This window comes from Panulirus ornatus, chromosome 43 (genome assembly GCF_036320965.1).
Source record: "Panulirus ornatus isolate Po-2019 chromosome 43, ASM3632096v1, whole genome shotgun sequence".
Classification (NCBI taxonomy): Eukaryota; Metazoa; Arthropoda; class Malacostraca; order Decapoda; family Palinuridae; genus Panulirus; species Panulirus ornatus.
Genome location: NC_092266.1, coordinates 16,306,297 through 16,328,256, shown reverse-complemented (window position 1 = coordinate 16,328,256; position 21,960 = coordinate 16,306,297). Strand labels below are relative to the sequence as shown.

Sequence of the window (21,960 nt, the reverse complement as noted above, 5' to 3'; positions counted from 1 at the left end):
TAGATATTGAAAAATATTACAAAAAAAAAGGGGATCCAACTTCTATATGTAAAGTTTTTAACTTTCATAATCCCAATCTTGTTTTCTTAATTACAGAAAAGAAAATGGGCCTATGAACCACACACAAATAAAAGAAAATGGTGTTTGTCTCATTCAGAAATATTACGAAGGATCCGGGGAAAATATTTTGGTTGACGGGGCTTCAGACGTCTCCGAGGCCAGGGTTATTAAGGCCCGTCAACGTCAAGTTATAACAACTAACCGAGGAAAAAAGAATAATCTTGAACACCTTTTTCACGAGTTCATGATATTTCTAAGGCCAAGCAGTTTCTCACTAACCATGCGGCCCATCGAGAACAAATTATGTGCCACACACACACACACACACACACACACAGAGAGAGAGAGAGAGAGAGAGAGAGAGAGAGAGAGAGAGAGAGAGAGAGAGAGAGAGAGAGAGAGAGAGAAGAGTTAGGGTGACCTGTTCACGAGAACAGTGAACAGTTTTCCGAGGGATGTAGGGCTAAAACAACCAAAGCAACATAACATGAAGTTAAGGGAGGAACTTAAAAAACTTAGGGAAGTACTTTTCCAGCATAAAAGTCGTGAATGAAATAGGACTGAAGATATGGTTCATGCAGACAACTAACATAAATTTCGGATGTATGACAGTCGAGCATGTTCGAGAGATGGGGTCCCTACCAGTGTAAAACTCCCTCCCCGTACATCACACGTCATTACAATTAGGTAATTACACACACGTACGCGTCCTTAGTCCCATAACAATTAATTATTCCCTTTTTATATCTAACTCACAGACCATAAATCTCGAAATGAGCCAATCACAACCCGTTCGGAGGCGGGCGCTGTTGGCCAATGAAAACCGCGCGTAACGGTCGCTCTCCTTCAAAAGTGCAGCCCCACTCACAAACCCGCATACGGGGACACTCCCAGACTGATCAGCAGCCAATAATGTGAGGTCATCGTTGACACCTACCAGCGTGAAGACGGAACGCCGCGCAGCAGTTGAGAGAGAGAGAGAGAGAGAGAGAGAGAGAGAGAGAGAGAGAGAGAGAGAGAGAGAGAGAGAGAGAGAGAGAGAGAGAGATTTAGCCAACACAGGGACACCGTAGACCCGACATTGGGAATTCCATCGGGTGTGACAGCGAAAGCCTTTCATTAAAAGTTTGCCGAGGCTGTCAACGAGTGTGTCCTAGGCAAAGTTCCGGCCGCCCAGGATTTAGAGTGCGTGAAAGGGGGAGGGGAAGGGGGAGGAAAGCGGCCCCTAAGTGCGTGGGAAGGAAGGCCGATGGCAAATGGGCTGAAGGTGGTCTTGATTGCGTGAAAGGAGGGACGAGAAGCGGCCATGGGTGCGTGGAAGAGACAAAACGGGCCATGAGTGCGTGAAAGGAAGGACGAGAGAGACCATGAGTGCGGGAAAGAGAGACGACAGAGCATGAGTGCATGGAAGAAGAGACGAAAGAGGCCATGAGTGTGTGGAAGGTGAGACAAAAGGAGCCATGAGTGCGTGGAAGGTGAGACAAAAGAGGTCATTACAGTAACAAAGGACTGGTATAACACAGCACGCCTGACACAGCTAACCATCTGTGCCGACCGGGAATGGTAAACTATAACTCTTAAACAACCAAACAAAAGCAAACTAACGACTTGGTAAGACAAGCTAGGTCGTGAAATAAATGGGTCAGGTAAACACGCAGGGGGGAAAAAAGAAATCAGAAATTTACGAAGGAAAATCATGAGTGAAGGTACGTCAATACGGAGGTAGATTTGTGCTTCGGGGGAACAGAGTTAAAAGGAAAATTAGGGTAAACTGACCTAAATCTCACAGTGGTGTCTACAAAGATTAATCTCTCGATATGGGGGGAAATTAGTGTAAATGAGCAGATATATTTACAAAAGGAAAGTGAACCAGTAGATCCATTTGAAAAAAAAAAAAGAGGCGTACACTTGGGAGTTTAGTTGTCAAAGTAAACCTGGTCTGGGGCAACAGGTTAATTACGTTGACAATTAGGCTGTAAATAAGAGGGAAAAGTTGCAAATTAGGCACAACAGAAAACTGCATCAGTGAATTAAAGGAAAATGGGTATACAATTACCAAATACTTTTATAAAAGGGAAGATACGCTGGTGAGTCAATATACACACACACACACACACACACACACACACACACACACATATATATATATATATATATATATATATATATATATATATATATATATATATATATATATATATATATATATACCGAATCACAAAACTAAAGACAATCAAGCATGACCAATGCAGATTTTTACATATGGAGTAGAAATAAACGAAACACACACACACACACACACACACACACACACACACACACACACACACACACACACACACACACACACACACACACACACACACATACACAAAACACACCAGAAAAATTACTATCATTACGACCGAGCCTGAAGTGACACAGTCGGCAAATGGACAGGCAATGCTGCAGGTTAGCGACGAGTTAGGTCTGTGCAGTGTGACCGACCGGGGAGAGAACAGGGTAGACCTAGGAGAAAAATGAAATATAAAAAAAAAAAGCAACTGTGCAGGAGGTGACAGATGGGGGGCGGGGGGGATAACTAGAAGTCAACAACAGGATGGAGGGAAAACACACTAGTAGTAGTAGTAGTAGTGGACCCTGCGTTGGCAGACTTAAAGGGGTGAAGGGGAAAAAAAATATATAAAAATATAAGGGTAAATATATATATATATATATATATATATATATATATATATATATATATATATATATATATATATATATATATAGAAGGCGACTAAAAGGGGAGGGAGCGGGGGACTGGAAATCCTCCCCTCTTGTCTTTTTTTTTTAATTTTCCAAATGAAGGAACAGAGAAGGGGGCCAGGTGAGGATATTCCCTCAAAGGCCCAGTCCTCTGTTCTTAACGCTACCTTGCTAATGCGGGAAATGGCGAATAGTTTGAAAGAATATATATATATTGTTACGAACTCAATACTTATTCAGGCCAGGTCGCCAGTAACATATCTGTTACAAATACTACTGACCCTTGTCTTGCAAGGGCGTTATAGATTTGTTGTTTCACAACGGGATAACACAATAATAAAGTTATGGGATTGAATTAAAGACCAGCATTACATTAAATCTACTTATAATGAAAGAATTCAAGTGTACAAAGATAGGCACATAAATCAAGCATGAATCATTACGTTAACACTGTACAAGAATTAACATTCCAGATAAGATTTCAAGCCAGGAGATCTCTTTCTTGTGACAGTTACGCTTGACGTGACACAATGAACTTCATCGTTACACTTATCTAAACCTGATGTAACACAGTAAACACTTATAGCACAACACTCGGGTAACGGGCTTATAGCAGTAACGGCTTTATAGCACAGCAGTTGGGTAACGGGCTTACAGGCTTATACAGGCTTACAGGCTACAGCAGGGGACACCACCCACCTCGCTGGGCTGGAGAAAGAGGAATCAGATCTCAGCGGGTGTAGTGGGTACAAGAAGACAAGCGTTCACCCTTGCTGCTATAAACCTTACATTTCGATTGGCTATAGAAATATAGGAGTAATTCTCATTGGTTGGAGGGTCCCAGAGTCTCGGCGTAGTTACACTCTCGTAAAATGGTGGGAGGACAGAAACTCCGAGCCAGCGTCAAGCATCACTCCTCGCCCTGATAAGAAATAGATACAAACACACACGTGTTCGTAACAATATATATATATATATGCAAGTACATGTAGAGATGAGTATACAGACAACTTGAGGAAGGGGTGCCACCAACAAAGATATAAAACTGCAGTCCACGTCCAGCCTTACATGTTACCTCCACTCTTCAGAGCACTAGTGTTCACATGTTAATAATACCTGCTGGCCATCAGCAGCCATCACTCAAAATGTGAATGTTACAGGACACCTGAACTATAAATACACCCATCACTTTACATGCCATTAGTGGGAGTTAATTGGTTCAAACACCTACGTGGGTATGGGAGTTATGAGCCACTTTTCGTGTAAAATTAGCAGTGTACGTATACTTCCTTTCCTGATAACTTATCTGTCTACAGAGACGAGCTATACATAATGTACAGTGGTCACTTTAAAAGTATCTAGCACACTCGTGCCTCTCTCTGCTCGTTCCAGAAGGTAGGCTACGTTGGAGAGCGGCGAAATGGCACTGTTCAGTGGTATAACCACTCATCTCCACTACTTCTCATCCTTCCCATACTGTCAACACAATCTTCCTGCCCAACACGACCTATCCTTGTTAGATATGATAACAGTCCCTCTATAAGAGAACTTTGTCTCAGATTCTGAGAACTGTTTAGTATTATGCCTATGGACGCGTGCGGGCCAACCACACACACACACACACTGGGACTGTCTAGCATAAGGTACAGACTACCCGCAAGCAAAAATCAACCCTGACAACAAAATATTGATATATATATATATATATATATATATATATATATATATATATATATATATATATATATATATATATATATATATATGTGTGTGTGTGTGTGTGTGTGTGTGTGTGTGTGTGTGTGTAAAATGGAAATCTTTACATGCATTTCCAACACCACCAAACAACCTTAATGAAGGGGTGCCAATTACCCTACCTTCAGTATTCTTGAAACAACGCAACAGGACTTTCTCTCAAGAGACGAGTATCCACTGCAGGAGCCGACCACCCATAACCATTTTCGTTATCACGCAACATAGCTTGCCTAGCAGCTATATCAAACGCAGCTTTTACGTCAACAAATGTAGAGTGGTTGTGCCGTCTGTCCCAGTGAAACACTTAAGAAATCATTGATACGGTTGTGCGCATTTTCGCCATGGGAGAAACCTTTAATATCATATGACATTATGTTCTCCGAGTCTGTGTAGCACGTAGTCTGTTGATCGCCACCCCTCTCAAAATTCTTGCATACGCAACTCACCAGGGAGATAGGGGTTGATACTCGTCACGCTGATGGTGTTTTAGAATTAGTACAATTAGACCGCTACAAGTCCATGGGGAGGGTAAATGACCAGCGGCATAACTCATACAGCTTTAATAATGTGTTGCCAGGCACACGTCTTAGAAGTCTAATAATGTCAGAAGTGACACCATCCCCTCCCCAGGGGCACTAACTCTTGCTCCAGGTAAGGGCTGAATGAAATGCGAACCAGAGGGCGTAAGAACTGTACTTACACCGCTTTATGACACGACGTATCTCGAGGATTGAACAATCCATGGCCACAGATCCAACCTAAGTGAACAGCATTTTGCACAGACAAATTAACAGAAGGGATGTGACAGGGAAAGGAGAGAAGGTTCCTGAAAGAAAAAAATGACAATAATAATTAAAGAATTTATATCCAAACGTTAGAGCGTAAATGGGTGAAGACCGAAGGAGCGAATGGAGGAAAATGAACACACCAAAAATATACGAGTCTGGCACAAAGAGAGACAGGAGAAGGCAAGAAAATAAAAGAAAACGTGTTGCAAGAGAGTTAGGAGTGACAGGCGGGCAAGAGGAAAAGGGGAGGGGGGGGGGGGCGAAGAAGAAAAAAAAGTAGAAAAATAACGCGTCAGTTGTGAGTGATAAGCCGGGTGTGAGATGGAAAGCAAGTGGCAACTCCTGCCTGCCTGCCCGGCTCTCTTAAGGGAGGCGGGTGGCGGCAGCAACGGCTCACAACAACCCCGGGATAAACCCGTTCATCTGGGATACAATGGCTTCACTGCTGCCTTTAACCACCTCAGGTGGTGCACATACGGACAACCAGGATAAACCATTACTGCTCTGGGAAAGAACTGGAAGTAACCATCACATCCCACTGGAAAACCACTGAACACACAGCGCGCACACACACACACACACACACACACACACACACACACACACACACGTTAGGTTCACGCATCGTACAAAAAAAGTACCAGATCAGTTCTTAAAAAATTAAATAAAAGACATTAAAACCTACTGACAACGGACCAGACGACATACGACCCCCTATCGAGCGAATGAGAATTTGCCGATGCACCATTTAATATATGATGGTAGGCAGACGTCTCAACAACTCATAATTAATACAGGGGACGATGGCCACGAGAAAAGAGGGATATATGGTGCGAAGGACCATAACTGGGGCAAATGCGCACCACTGGCATTAACCACTAACACTGAGATGAAGGGAGCCAGCTATAAACTGACCTAAAAAAAAATATCACCACAACGAATGGGGGGGGGGGAGAGTAAGATGGTTGGGATAAAGGAGGACAATCATCATAAAACACCAGGTCTAGGATAAGAATTAAGCGGAATTAGACATCATGAGTACGGTGCAGGATTTATAAAGAGGACTAATAATCAACAGGAACAATAACTGGTAAAAAAAAAAATGATTGAAACAAACTACATTGGCTGGAATAAAAAAAAAAATAAAAACTTACATGGCTATATATAAATATATATATGTACCATCTTAGATGCTGCCAATATATTAAAAAACAGTTCTCGCAGGTACAGAAATAAGTAAACACAACTGATCAATGAGACAATTACAAAAAAAAAAAAAAAAATAGAAAAAGAAGGTAGAGATTTCGTGGCAGAGCATGAAGCAGGTTGGTGGCTGCTGGTGAGGGAGGACTAATACCAGCGAGCGATGATGACGCGAAGAACAAGCGAACACCACTGGTGAATGAGACGCCCGATGGAGAACTGATAATGAGGTCTCCATCCCGTGAGGGAGTGTGGACGAGAGTAAGGCACAGCGGGAGGAAGAGGAGGAGGATGAGGAAGAGAGAGAGAGAGAGAGAGAGAGAGAGAGAGAGAGAGAGAGAGAGAGAGAGAGAGAGAGAGAGAGAGAGAGAGAGAGAGAGAGAGAGAAATGACATTAAAGAATGAGATGGACATAAAAGAATAGATAAAACGAACCATTGGGGTGAAAACATAAATACATAGTGAGCACAGCTGGGTTCCGTGGGCGAGTGATGGCGGGTGGTGGTGGTGGTGGTGGAGACAGGGAGGACCCAGACCCAACCACCCGACGTGCTAACTGCCACCCGTGTTACTGGCCCCGCGCGGAGGGGCGCTGCTGGTCCCACACCCGCGGTGACAGGGTAACGCCCCATCACTTGACCACCACCACCACCTTCCAGCGTTGGGTGAACCAAGGTCATATTGGCTCGCAGGTGGGAGGAGGTATTCTTCACAACCTCCTGATGTAGGCAATACCCACCAGCAGGGACTACCTAACAGTAGGATAAGAGCCTCGGCGAAGGCCTAATGGGGTGAAGAGGCTTCACTTTACCACCTAATGACGGATGATACCTGGCGCGCGCGCGCGCACACACACACACACACACACAAGGTCAATAACGTTAATTCCCCGGAGGACCAATACACACACCCCCTCACCCCCTATAATTCACACCCGCCAAGAACTTCTAATAATGAAGGCGAATTTAATTTAGCGGTGGTGCACTTGTTGCAGGTTGCGGTAGAGAGAGAGAGAGAGAGAGAGAGAGAGAGAGAGAGAGAGAGAGAGAGAGAGAGAGAGAGAGAGAACGTCGGCTCCCCGGCCCAGGAAAGACGGATCGCCCGTGCTCCCGCCTCATGATGACTCACTCAGCACGTGTGTCCGCCGCGCTTCGCACTAGGCACTACTACGCCATCTGGGGGGTGGGGGGGGGGGGGGGGGGGGCGCCTGAGGCAAACATCACCGAGACTCGGCGGCGGGTGGACAGGTGGCATGTGGGTGGGAGGGAGGGGGTTAATGTTGTCCCAGGGCCGAAGTAGCGACTGGGTCGTCCGATGGAAGGTTGATGGCCGACATCTTGTCAGGTGAGGAAAGGTTATACGGCAAATAAATTGTGAAGTAGTATGTTACAGAGGGAGATGGTGTGGTAACAGCATATGTATGTGAGAGAGAGAGAGAGAGAGAGAGAGAGAGAGAGAGAGAGAGAGAGAGAGAGAGAGAGAGAGAGAGAGAGAGGGTTTAAGTGTGTGAAAGGGGAAGAAGTATTCTCAGACCTGTGTAAGGTGGCGTAATAGAAGTTTGATGTGCGCAGTGGGAGATTCCGCATTAAGAAGTTATGAAGCGTCAAGAAGAGCAACAGCAAGATGGCATAGAGAGGAGGGGCTGTTGTGAAGAGGGACCTTATGGAGTGCAGATAAGGGCAGGAAGTTCCACACTGGGGAAACAAACTTTGGAGTGGGAAGTTATGGAGGCGGAAGCTGTAGGGTACAGGGGTGTCCCGGCGTTGAGGAGGTTGTGGTACACTGTGGCAGGAAAGAGTGGAGAGAGAGGGGAGCAGATCACAGTGGAAATGTATTAGAATACGATAGAAGAGAATAGTTTACTTAAACTCTAACAAGAGGTATGGAGCACAGCCTCTCAATAGCATTATCAACAATCTTAAATATGTCATTTATGAGTCACATTTGAGCAACTAAACAACATGGCGTGTCGGCAAGTTACAATTACTTGTCATTCCATTAATTCATTTAAACTGTGGTGAGCTAGAGGAGGGAGATGTACGGTGGGAAACTTTACTGCCCAGTTCTGGGTGAAGAAACTGCGTAAAAGGTCAATGCCGGAAAAAAGGATGGTATGTAAAGTTTTGCAGTGGTAATCTATGGAGTGGAAGTAACTGGGAGCCTGTAGTATGAACAAGTCTGGGGTGCGGAAAGTATTGCAGTGGGAAACGCAAGTGGCGTTGGGGATACAGCAGAGGCAGGGGGGGTGGTGTGTGTGTGTGGAGGTACTGAGGTTTGCAGCGAACGTTACTACCGTCTAACTCCAAAGTTAGCACTGACAAGAGTCGTCAATTAATCATGATGGCGATGACGAAATTATTCATCGGGTAGTGAGGGACGACTTCAGCATTCTCCTCAAACATAAGATGCCTTGTGCGTTCCAGTCCTCTCAAATCCATGACTGTTAGAGAGGCCGCGCTCTGTTCATCCTCTTGCGCAACGACGACACACACGGGGCCCTTGAGCACAGAGGTTACTCGACGGAATTCGACTCTTAAAACATGACGGGACCAACTTACTCAGGGGTCGCTAAGTTGTGCTCTAATCTGTCACCATATCCCTTGCAGGCGCAGCTCTGCTTCATTTTACGTAGACTGCTACCGTCGCCTTATGTTTTGGTCACAATCTGTCTATACATCCACATTCAACACCCATATTCTACGAACGATCTAAGGTAAAGCTAAAGTAATTTTCATAAACTTTATTTTGAGGGATTGTGTTTATCTTAATACTTGCATTATCGTTCCCCCATGTTTAGATTTTACTGCCACATTCTAAATCCAAATCAAGTTAACTGCAAAGATATCTGTTTACTAGCGAAGTCATACGAATTATTTCGTACAACCGAAGTATTTGACAAATGAGATTTACAGGGGAAATCAGAGACAATTTTCTCATGTTTAACTTAAGAGAGAAAAAAAATTGGTGCCTTTAACAAAAACTAAAACATTTTCAAACCTTACTAAAGATTCCCGCGTTCCTCATATAAATATATCATCAACAATAATGAAGATATTATCTCCATGTGATAATATATGTGACGCCTGGATGGCGGAGAAGGTCAAGTTCAAGGTTATTTGTTCAATACATGAAGGCTAGGTTGCGGAGAGGTCAAGACCGAGGTCTTCCTGCAGTAAAACAAAACAGCGAAGAATATTGACTCATGAAAAAGGTCAATGACGAGACGCATTATTGCTCCTTTGCTTTTTTCCTCCGTTAACCCATCACACGACGGTATGATCTCGGGTGTTTACATCCGAAAGGGTATGATGACCAGGCCTCTGACTTGACCCTTACGAGTCAGATCAAAGGGTGAGCGTACCATCATGCTCAAGGGTCGACTCGTCTAATTCGTGGGTCCCGCCTAGCACGACGCCCGTACCGTCGTGACCAAATGTCGTGCCGTCACGCTGCATCGTCGTCCCGACGCCCCGTGCTCGACCGAAACACCGTCGTACGTTATGAGTCGTGCAACCGTACGTCGTAAGGACCAGCGCCAGACGCACCAACAGCTGCAAAACACAAAAACTCTCTGCCTTGCGATTCCCCTCCGGAGGCGACATTCATCCTGAGATCCTGTGACACTGGCAAGATTAATGTGGAGAGGCGCGCGGGGCGGCGGGAGGAAAACCCTCCTGCACCACCCCGAACCTTCGTGCATTTCACAACACTTTTCTCAAGGAAAAAAACGTCATCCATAACAGAGTATACGCCAACGCCCGCTAATGAATAAGAGGGAGGGACACGGAGCAACAAGAAGAACGATTATGAGAAGTATAAAGAAAACAAGAGAGGCAATTACTACATAATGAATATGAAAATGAGATGCATGGAAATACTACTGATACAGTGACGAGAATTCTCAGACGTGAGGTTACATGTCTGTCCTGAAACTACTGTAATCAAACGTGAGGCAAAACATGTCTGTCCTGAAACTGGAAGGTAGACGTGAGGCTAACATGTCTGTCCTGAAACTAGCAATGTCAGACGCCAGTTTACACGCCATTCCTAAAATAACGTACAATACAATTCCAGAAAATCCAATTAAAATAAAAGTAAAATACACACACACACACACACACACACACACATATATATATATATATATATATATATTATATATATATATATATATATATATATGGAAATCCTCCCCTCTTGTTTTTTTTTTAATTTTCCAAAAGAAGGAACAGAGAAGAGGGCCAGTTGAGGATATTCCCTCAGAGGCCCAGTCCTCTGTTCTTAACGCTACCTTGCTAACGCGGGAAATGGCGAACAGTTCGAAAAAAAAAAAAAAAAAAAAAAAAAATATATATATATATATATATATATATATATATATATATATATATATATATCACAGATCCGTACAGCACAAAATAACACAACAAATACGTACCAGAACACACGCCAGCCTGGCTGGGGCATGCGAGCGGAGCCTAAGATAACATCAGTCCATAACGCGACTATGAATAATATCCCTGTGACAGCGTTATCACTCTGCAGGTGTTATAACGAAGAGCACTCCGCCTCCAACACACAGGCACACACTACTGCAGCGAGGCAACTGCCTGATAAACCACTGTATATCACGACGACTCTGGACACAAACAGAGCTAACTGGATACTGCTGAGGATCGAAGGCTGGGTACAGCCATTCAGGCAGGCTCAGGGTAACCGTCCAGCCTTCCTGCACGACCACTGTGAGCGCGACGGTACGGCTCTTCTTTCATCAGGTCGGTAATAACCACCGTACCAACGGGTAGTGCAGTCGTGCGCAAGAGGTTAAATACAAATAACTCGTACTGGAAAAACGTACACACAACATGGTAGTCGATCTAAGCAACACGAGCGTACGTACTTCATCATCCCAGAAATCCCCTATCGGCAGCTGTTGACAGTAAAGACACATTTATTCCACGGTATACCTCAGATAATACACAACCTTACCTTCCAGAAAACAGTCACTACTTGCGGACCGTGTTGAATACATCGGTGTTCAATACGCCTATATCTTCGTATTCAACCGTGTGTGTTGTTCTACACTGCATCATAATTCACAACTCCGGAGACAACAAGCAACACGACTTGTCATGGAGCATTTCCTCACCTTCCTCTATCGTAACCTGTAACATGTACTAACATCCCGAGTCTCCTACCCATATGTCCGAACCAACAGCCTCGCTTACATTCTCTTCACAACCCTATTTTTCCACACTCACACACCTAATACCAACATCACTTGAACTAGTTTGTAGCACAGTTTTATGGCGCTGGTACCGCTCACAGACAATAGCCAGCTGTCCTTTAACACATAAGACTTACCTTGTAAACATCTATGATACTGCAGGTGTAGACGGCCTGGGTGGTACCTTATCAGTAGTTTCAATTATACATACAAAAAAAAAGGCGCAAATATAAGATGAAAAATGTAGCGGTCTTATAAGACAAGAGTAGAACAGTAGTAGCAGAAGCAGCAGCAATAGTAGTAGCAGCAGTAGTAGTAGTAGCAGCAGTGGTAGCAGCAGCAGTAGAAAAAAGACGTGAAATTCCCATGATGGAGGAAGCTACAACAGACTTCTAAACATGAAGTTAAGCAGCCAACATGACCTTACCTGTTTCAGCGAGTACAGGCGGCGCGGGCAGCAGCAGCAGCAGCAGCAGCAGCAACAGCAACGCCAGCCTAGCCCGCCACGTGCTGGCTACACCGCCTCCACATCCCGCCTGCAACAATACACACACACACAATTCAGCTTCAGCGTCATCCAACCTCAACAAATTACACTGTGTACATTTCATGTATGACTGAATTACAATCACTGATTTAATACCCAGAGATTCATGATTTTCTAATTAATCAAATCTCTCGACTTCATACATTCAATTACTAAAGGGAAAGAATATTTTGGCCTCAAAAACCGACGGGGACTCTGGTGGACTTCAATGGCTTGAAATTCATTCTTGGAGGACCAATGCTACCAAGTCATCCACAACATATCTCTAAGCAAATTTTTTTATTATGTCAAGCATTTTTGAAAATGCCGTGGATTTTCTGGATATTTCTGCAATATCTTTTTTTTCCTCGTGTAAACTAAGACAGCACAATCATATGCTATATCTTGACCGTATTTTCCGCTTCCATGTGTTTTATCTGCATATATATATATATATATATATATATATATATATATATATATATATATATATATATATATATATATATATATATATATATATTCCTGAGTCCACGGGGAAATGAAACACAAGTTGCCAAGTGCACTTTCGTGTAATAATCACATCATCAGGGGAGATACAAGAAAGAAATAAAACATTCAGTTGACATACAACGAAGAGACGTAGCTAAGACATCATTTGGTAAACGAGTGACTTCGGAACCCATAACCTTAGGTAAGAGAATAAAAAGCTAAGTAAAAAGGGGGTTCTTTCCCGATGAGTCTAAAGTATTTTCCTTCCCTCCCACCAAACATCTCACTTTATATATTTGGTTTATCTATATCAGCGTCTGTGTGTGTGAGAGAGAGAGAGAGAGAGAGAGAGAGAGAGAGAGAGAGAGAGAGAGAGAGAGAGAGAGAGAGAGAGAGAGTCCTAATAAGTCATATTCTAAAAAAAATCATCATTAAATGAATGATCAGTTGATGATTAGATTAGAATAAAAAGAGTAGGATAAGATCAGTTCATCTCCTTGACAACCGGATAGGCAATACCCAAGAATTACTAAGGAAGGCTATTGGGTGACAACGATTTAGAAATCAGGCATTTCTTTGACGTACTGCTAGATGATTAAGTGAAGTGCGAACTTCACGGGACCAATTCAGTGCCGTTCACAGTATAGACAGACAGATATATATATATTTTTGTTCACTCTTTTTCGTGAAGCGAAGAAACGCCAGGAACAGATGAAGACCGGCTCTATTTGCTCATATCCACTCTTGCTATCATGAATAATCCACCGAAAGTAGAATCCCTATCTACACCTAAAGCCCCACAGACCTTCAGTGGTTCCCCCTGACTTATCTATATGCCCTTGGCTCAGCACACTTACACATCATACCCCCCTCATACCATATCGCTCCAATTCGTTCTACCCAACCCTCCTGCATGTTCAGGACCCGATATCTCCATACTTTCCTTTCCGTCTCAGTCTCCCCCAACCCATTGTTACCCCCACTTCTGACACACGCACACTCTTAGTCTCTCTTCAATCATCCTCTGCATATGTCAAAACCATTTCAGCACTTCTTTAGCTCTCAAACATCCAAAGTTTACCACCACACTCACTCTATCCTTACAATACCAACCCTTCTCACACTACGTACTGTCTCAAGCATTTTAATCCCAACACATCAAAAAAAAAAAAAATGCAGGGATAGAACACGAATACTGTCTTGCATTACCTCAGAACAGAATATCCATGACCAAGCAGTGCCTCAAGATAACTGATACTGATATTCATGTAATGCCCTAAGACTGGGAACATCCCTGAGCTAGTGTCTCAAGTCCACCAAATCAAAAACATGCAGGACCTTACTGTTTCCTGGTAACACTGGAAACTTCCACGGTCCTACAGCTTGAGCCCTGCAGTATCTAAGGTCATCATCAGCTACAGAGTAATTTATGAACTTATCTAAAGCTCATGTATATCTGTTTAACCGTAAATGAACAAACACACATCAAGAGATGAGGTCCAATGAAAGTATAACTCCCTCCCCGTACTGTACAAATACGTAATTACACTGCAGTGATTAGCTTTACGATCCACCAGTCTACCACGACCGGGTTCGAGTTATTGCCAAGGCAGCCAGCCGACTCTGAGCCAAACTATATCTTCCTCCTGGGTGCCTGGTGTAAGATGGGCTATGTATGCCTCTGTATGCTTCATGTTAAGACTAAATACACAAGGGTAAGAGACAGGGCAATACGAGTGTAAAACTGATTACCCTTAACGCACAATTAGTGATAAACTAATCCAAGCATCAATATCCTTCCAATCACTGGCTAATAACCGTGAAATTCTACAAATCAGGGAGAGAAAACACACCCCGACCAACTGCTCCTAATCAGTTTAAGGTACAGGTGTTCACGAATGCCAATATAACCGGTTTAACTATATTAACTTCCTGCACGCTTGCTCATTCTAATTATAGCATCTTCCCCAAGGAATCATTATGATCCCTGAAAATAACCTGGTATGTACAGCTCATTACGGAGCAGGGAATGTATAGATTTACCATTACACGCGCAACAAGTCAAGGAGGATTTTGGTGGGAATCCATAGAGACCCCCATGCTTTTTTGTTTTTGTTTTTTAACAATTAAGAACGTCAGTTATTAAGCACTAAAGAAATTTGAAAGCTGTGAGCAGTCTAATTAGTACCAACATGAAATTACGCATTATAAAATCCAAAAATAAAAGAAAATGAAAAACTTTTTACATATTAATTTACAATGCAGTCGTAAGCGTGCGAAACTGCAACAAACACGGCGTTGGTGGGGTACCGTCCTCCCCCTACACCCCGTCAAAACACATCCCCTCCCCCCAAAACCCTACCATTACCCCCCCCCCCCTGCAAACCCCATTCCAGCCAACAGTCAATAATCTGTGGAAGAGGCTTAAATATTTTTCTACGCGTGTAAATCTTCACGAACCAAAGTTTACAAAACTAAGTCAACAACGTACTGACGAACATCATTTCATGACTATATATATATATATATATATATATATATATATATATATATATATATATATATATATATATATATATATTTATTCCCTGGGGATAGGGGAGAAAGAATACTTCCCACGTAGTCCCTGCGTGTCGTAGAAGGCGACTAAAAGGGAAGGGAGCGGGGGGCTGGAAATCCTCCCCTCTCGTTTTTTTTTTTTAATTTTCCAAAAGAAGGAACAGAGAAGAGGGCCAGGTGAGGATATTCCCTCAAAGGCCCAGTCCTCTGTTCTTAACGCTACCTCGCTATCGCGGGAAATGGCGAATAGTATAAAAAAAAAAAAAAAAAAATATATATATATATATATATATATATATATATATATATATATATATATATATATATATATATGAAAGTTTAAACCGCCATTTATACCATGTAATGCATCGACTAATCATATCTCAAACTCTAGTCATTCTTTTGGTTCATTAAGATTTTTCCCAGCATGATCATGAATAAGTAAGATACCGTTCGAGAAGAAAAATCCACCGTAATAATAAAGGTTTGGTCCTCCTCTGACCTACGAACTGCATAATCAACATTTTTCTCCTCTAGCTGACGAAGGGCGGCGGAGGAGGGACAGGAAGAAGGATGGAATGAGGAGGGAGAGCAAGAAGAGGATGAACTAATCGAAGGGTCTGAGGAGAGTGAAATACACGAGTACATGTAATTTGAAGACCTGACTTGTGTATGACCGGCTTATCTAAATTCCTAATCTATACTGGATTGTGAAGCTGAAAGCTCCTCATCCACACCACTTCCTTCGGCAGAACAAGGGAGACTAGACAGGAAGAGACAGCTCGTTTCACGTGAAATTTGGGTTAACACTAGAACAAGAATATCCATCGATTTCAAACTGCTATCGCAATGAGCTTCCCCTTCCCCAAAAGTTACTTGTGCCAGATAGCCTTCTCAACCCAGCTTTATTCTGAAAAACAACCTTGGGGAGAGCTTGTCAGCGGACCAAGACCTGCGAGTTGCCATACCATCAGTTTTCGCCTGCATCAGTAAACTCTGCTCACAGAGGCAGGCCCAAATGTCTCACTATCAATAACTTTACTGGTTAGTTGGCGATATCTTTTCATTTCATTTACCTATGAACCATTTAATTTTCATCTCAAGAAGTAGTGTATTACTTATCAAAAGAAAGTTTTTTCTCATGAATATAAACTTTCACACTGATATGAATACTTTTACCAAGAAGCTGAAATTTTTTCTGCAAAGAATAGAAACTTTCACACTCAGAAATGCATATTCTTATCAAGAAAATGCATATTCCTATCAAGAAGCTTAAGTTATTTTCATCTGCTAAGAGCACAAGTTTTCATATAGAACTGCATCCTTTTTATCACTTCAAATATTAAAATGCTTACTGAGGGACCATATTCAGAAATACAAATGCAGTATCTGTGAAAAAACATTATATTTAGATAACTTGTATGTGGTAACGGTGCTTTTACTGTCAACTGCTTAAACTAATATAAGTACTGAAATCAGTTTCTTCTACAATAACAACAGCGTAAGGGCATAATTCACTTGGGGATAATTATTGGGTGTTCTTCACAAGTCATTCATGACTTAAGGTGTACCACTTGTGCAAGAGGATACAAATACATGCTGATGTCCTTCTTGTGAAGTTTCACTAGAATAAAGGTCCAGGCTCATTATTCTATATGTCTGTAATCACAATATATCTACGTTGTAAATAGTTTTAACAGCCAGTGAATTATCATATTAATATTCAAATTAATAGTAATAATGATAATAATAATAATAATAATATTATTATTATTATTATTAGTATTATTATTATTATATAAACAACCTGCTAAAATAATTCAATACCAGAATATGCCTGATACTAAAACTACCAGTATGACAGAAATCAGGAGTTAATCAGGATTGGCACAACCTAGTAAACCTAGACAGGTTCTAGCTTAGAAACAATTCATGACTTGAGCTTCAAACTCACCCTAATATTAACATCTCACCCACCCGGTCATCCAGCCAATCAAAGGTAATTAAATTAAAGCTGAGCACAAAAAATTAACAAAGAACAGTCAGCAGCTGTCCTGCAACAGTCAGTCTTGCACTCACTCCCTACACAAATCATCAGCTTCCTGAGCACTACAGGAGCCCCACAGAAGGAAATTCTGGGGCAGGAAGGTACGGTATATAAGTTCATGAAACACTCTAGATCTGCATAATGATATTGCTCTTTAAATATTTACTGTGTGTATAGAAATACTGGAACAGACCAATGATAAACCTCTTTACATGTTAAATGTTACCTTGAAGAAGAATTAGGACCTAAAAAATCAGTAAAATCATGCCTATCAACAGCACAGATGACATGGATAAACACATCTTCCAGTCTTAGCTATCAGGGGTGAACAAAAACAGAATAAGAGGAAAAGAATGTCAGAATTAATTTGAGTAAAAAGAAAGATGAAAAGACGAGATGAGGAAGGGAATTCCAAAACTTCACTGTTTGAGGAAAGAAGATATCGCAATGGTCAGTTTTCATGTGGTAGGTCTTTACACCACGAAACTACGGGAAACAGCAACCAAGTTGTCGGCCCAGACCTTAGTAGCTGGGTCACAAGCAGACAGCTCACTAAAGCATTAGCCAAAATCCCAGCAGTAGAGATAACTACAACATGGTATATGAAAAGATGGTTGAAGAGAGGTATCAGCAGGAAAGTTAATAAGATATAAAGCTTTTCCTCCACTCTATAACTATATAAGTTATAATATATCTATGTAAGAGCTACAATAGCCATTCTAGATTTGTGAACAGTACTCCATACTTTGGCAAAGGAGACTCCTGTACATAAAAGAATGATTCCTCAGACGAAAAATAATTTTGGCATCTATACAACAGCCTAAACTTATGGGAAGTATGTTTTTTGATATCCCCCATGTGGGGTGTCCAGAGTAGGGAACATGGTTATGCCAAACAAGTTTATGCCACTGCTGAAGTGTATTTTTGATGTTGAAAATTTAATGACAGGAAGCATACAATCTTTAGAAACAGATAAGGATACATATTGCATTTTTTGCACAGTTAAATTTAACTATATGACCATTCCCAAGAACTAGAGAATTCAGAAATGATGTGCTATTTTCTATTTGTAAATCACAATATTGACAAAAGTCAGAGCCACACTTTTCTGTCTCCAATCATTAAATGAAAGAAAGACATGTCAAAGAAAGGATATGTACAAAAAAGTAAGGTAGCATAACTTGTATGACCTTGGTACTTTCCTGAGTTAATGTACTAAGGCCACAACAATGGGTAGCAGAGAGTGGTCAAGGTAAAACCAGAAGCTATTCTCTAAGGCAAATTCACTTATGACTGATCTTATGTAAAAAAAAAAAAAAAATCATACAAAAAGATGTGAGCTAATATAACTTATACAGTCTTGAGATATTCCTGAATATACAGTGTACAATATTTCCCCTAGCAAAAGTGCTAAAAGGCTTTTGATACTCTCATATAAAAATGTGCAATAAAATAAAAAGCATACTAAGGAGGCTCCTTTAGAGGACTTAGAATCAATGAAATGGAAGAGATTAGAGGTCATATGTAACATATTCCTTTTCAAATTGGACTAAAAGTACAGTAACGTCTTACAGGGTTAAGTCTTCAGGTTAGTATTATTCCTGTTATATGTAAATGACATGTCAGCAGGCTTTCCCTCACTCACTGTGCCTGCTATGTATGCATCAAGATATTCAATTATCTGTTCAATGTGACTAGTGTGTACATGAACACCCCTCTGCCTTAAGGCAAAATATACAGCCATTAATGCTTGTGGTGACATCCAACAAATTGCTACTACACAATACAGCCTAATTTTTCTTCCTATATACAAGTCAGTCTATGCAAAAATGTACTGGAGGCCTGTTCAAGGTATGTACCATCCTCCTGTTATGAATAGTTTATGAAGCTGTGAAACTTACAAAATCACAGATATGAATGATGAAAATCCTAAGTAACTTGTTTGTGACAAAAATACCTCCACAAATACCACAAATCTTGATAGTACTCATGTACCTCATATGCTTGACAGCAAAGCAATGTAAAGGGTGTGTAGTGCATATAAATACTTTTTCACCAGGTTAAGTTGGATATCATTTCATTGGGAAAATTAAGGACAAATATTTAGGAAAATCTCAAGAGTCTCTACTACAACTGCAGCAAAAAGAGGCTTATGTTGTGCCTAAAATATAAGTTTCCAGACAATGCTTAAAATTATGAGAAAAAATAATCAATTCAGGATCATGAAAATTTACAAAGAATCAGTCAAGGTCAGAGAAATGGCTAATGCAATCTAAGTCAATCAAGCACAGCAACACAGTCTGTTGCTGTTTGAATTTCTTTGTATAAGGAAGACAATTACAAGAACCTTCTTGTAAGAGGGACTTCAGGGTTGTTGGAGTACCCAATCTGTCACTGGGGAACCACATTAAAAGAATTGTTTAGGAGGTAAATAATATAGTGATTAATGCTGAAGTTTACTTGAAGTTTATGGATAAAAAGTTGAACAAAATATTTACATAACAAATAACAAAAAAATAAAATTACATGTATACAGCATGAATTTGGTTAACTCACATCATAGATTTGCTGAAATGAGGCTATAGAAGGAATACAGAAATATACCTGATAAAAAAACCTAAGCTACATGGAAGGTCAGCAGACAGTGACATGTCTATATTGGAAGAAAGGGCAAGACATAATAAAGGCTTTTAAGTTCTTTGATGGACTTGACAGTGTTGAGATGGAACAGTTCTTTCAAAGGGGAAGAACCAATCAACAAGGACGTGTATCAGTTAATTGAGCAAGAGTCAAAATGTAAAAAGATATTTCAACAATATCCTATTTCAATGTTTCATTATTACATATAGTAAAATTCATCTCAATTGTCATCAGCTTATGTTAAAGACAATACAATAATTGTGCAGTGGTCTTGGCACATCTTAAAGAAGATCACCTAACAATTGAGGGGCATATAGAACTTAGCTGAATCATTTCCAAACTCCTCTAAATTCATCCTATCTTTATGCTGTCATACACCAAATACACAAATATTACATGTCCTTATAATCTCACAGATAAATCTTGGCTTAAACCAGCTCTACAACCAGCCATGTACAATATTTATATTTTTCCAGTTTTTAACAGATTAAGATTCAGTCAATTTATCATATCAAAACCAAAGCATTTCTTTATAAATCCCCAAAATACATATTAATGAATTATCACAAGCAAAAATTCTAAAGCATACTATTCATTAAATACCTACTTTTAATAATACCAATAATTTCTTTGTTAATGATTTTACCCAGAGGAAGGAAAGCTAATATGATAAATGAGAAATGCCCATATGTGATAAGGGGAGTTGAAAGGAAAAAAGGAATTTTCATAAAAAACGAAAAGTACAATGAGGGTTGCATAGGAACAGCTCTTACCTCTGTTTCTGTTTCATTCCATACATATTCCATACATATCTAAAAGTTTATTTGAGCATTGGGTTAATTTCCTTGTTATCCAATAGGCTACATTATTCACTGCTATCTTTATCATTTCCTAAGTTCTACTTTTTAATCCACACAATATGTACAATAATCTTTATAAAGAAACAATGGTTGCCTGGCATATGCTTTTTCATATATACTGACTTATTTCTATGTTTTTTAGCTATGTAGGAATATGGTATATCATTTTCCAGTATTCTGATTAACCATTCCTCATCACATCTGATGTTTCATCACACTGTATATTTCTGTGGGGATAATTTTGTTAACACCATATTTTCCCTGACCTTCAGAACCTTCCTCACTTTATTCAGGATGATTTCATATTGTGGACTACATGGGGAAAGAGCAATAACTGGATGTTAAACCCATTCTCCCCTAACAGATTCCTCATTTATAGCATACAGGGCATTGCCTTGTAGAGATGTTTTGAAAAAAAAATGAAGAGGAAAATCAAAACTAACAATTTTCCAAAAGCTTTGCACTAGGAACAATCTTTATAATCGAGGACTTGCATCTCAACAACATACATACATGGCCATATCTACACACATTCAGGTCTTATAACATCATAAAATCATATACTCTTACCTTTCACAGTTTCAACAGCAAAACATTAAGAGATCATATTACAATCTTTTACAGTTACATACATTATAATTTTCATCATAATTATCATTATCATTATCAGTAGTAGTATTATTATCATTACTTAACCCCAAGACCCTTTCTCCAGGGGTTCTTGCAGCTTCACGGCTGTACCACAACCAATAGCAAGCAACACCATACATATATATATATATATATATATATATATATATATATATATATATATATATATATATATATATATATATATTGGTAATATGGCAGTTAAAGTCTGAGAAACTTGAAAATTTCAGCAAAGTGCAGTGCTCAGATTTTCAAGTTCTTCGGATTTGAATGAAAATTTCTGTTTATATATTAATCCTTATGGTAGTTAAGTAATCAATGACCTTGAAAATCTGAGCAAAATGCAATTTTCTAGATTTTTTTAAAATCATGGATTTTATTGGAAATTTCTGCATAGATGCTAT

At 40.5% G+C, this 21,960-nt stretch overlaps 1 protein-coding gene across 2 annotated transcripts in view; it reads right to left on the bottom strand.

The window, feature by feature from the left end:
• The window catches only part of LOC139762345 (tyrosine-protein kinase transmembrane receptor Ror2-like), a 422,639-nt gene that overhangs the window by 392,164 nt on the left and 8,515 nt on the right, over positions 1-21,960 (bottom strand). For both annotated transcript variants that reach the window (XM_071687040.1, XM_071687041.1), the window contains exon 2: positions 12,209-12,317. In XM_071687040.1, coding sequence (XP_071543141.1) covers positions 12,209-12,317 — 109 coding nt within the window. The remainder of the gene's footprint in view (positions 1-12,208; positions 12,318-21,960) is intronic.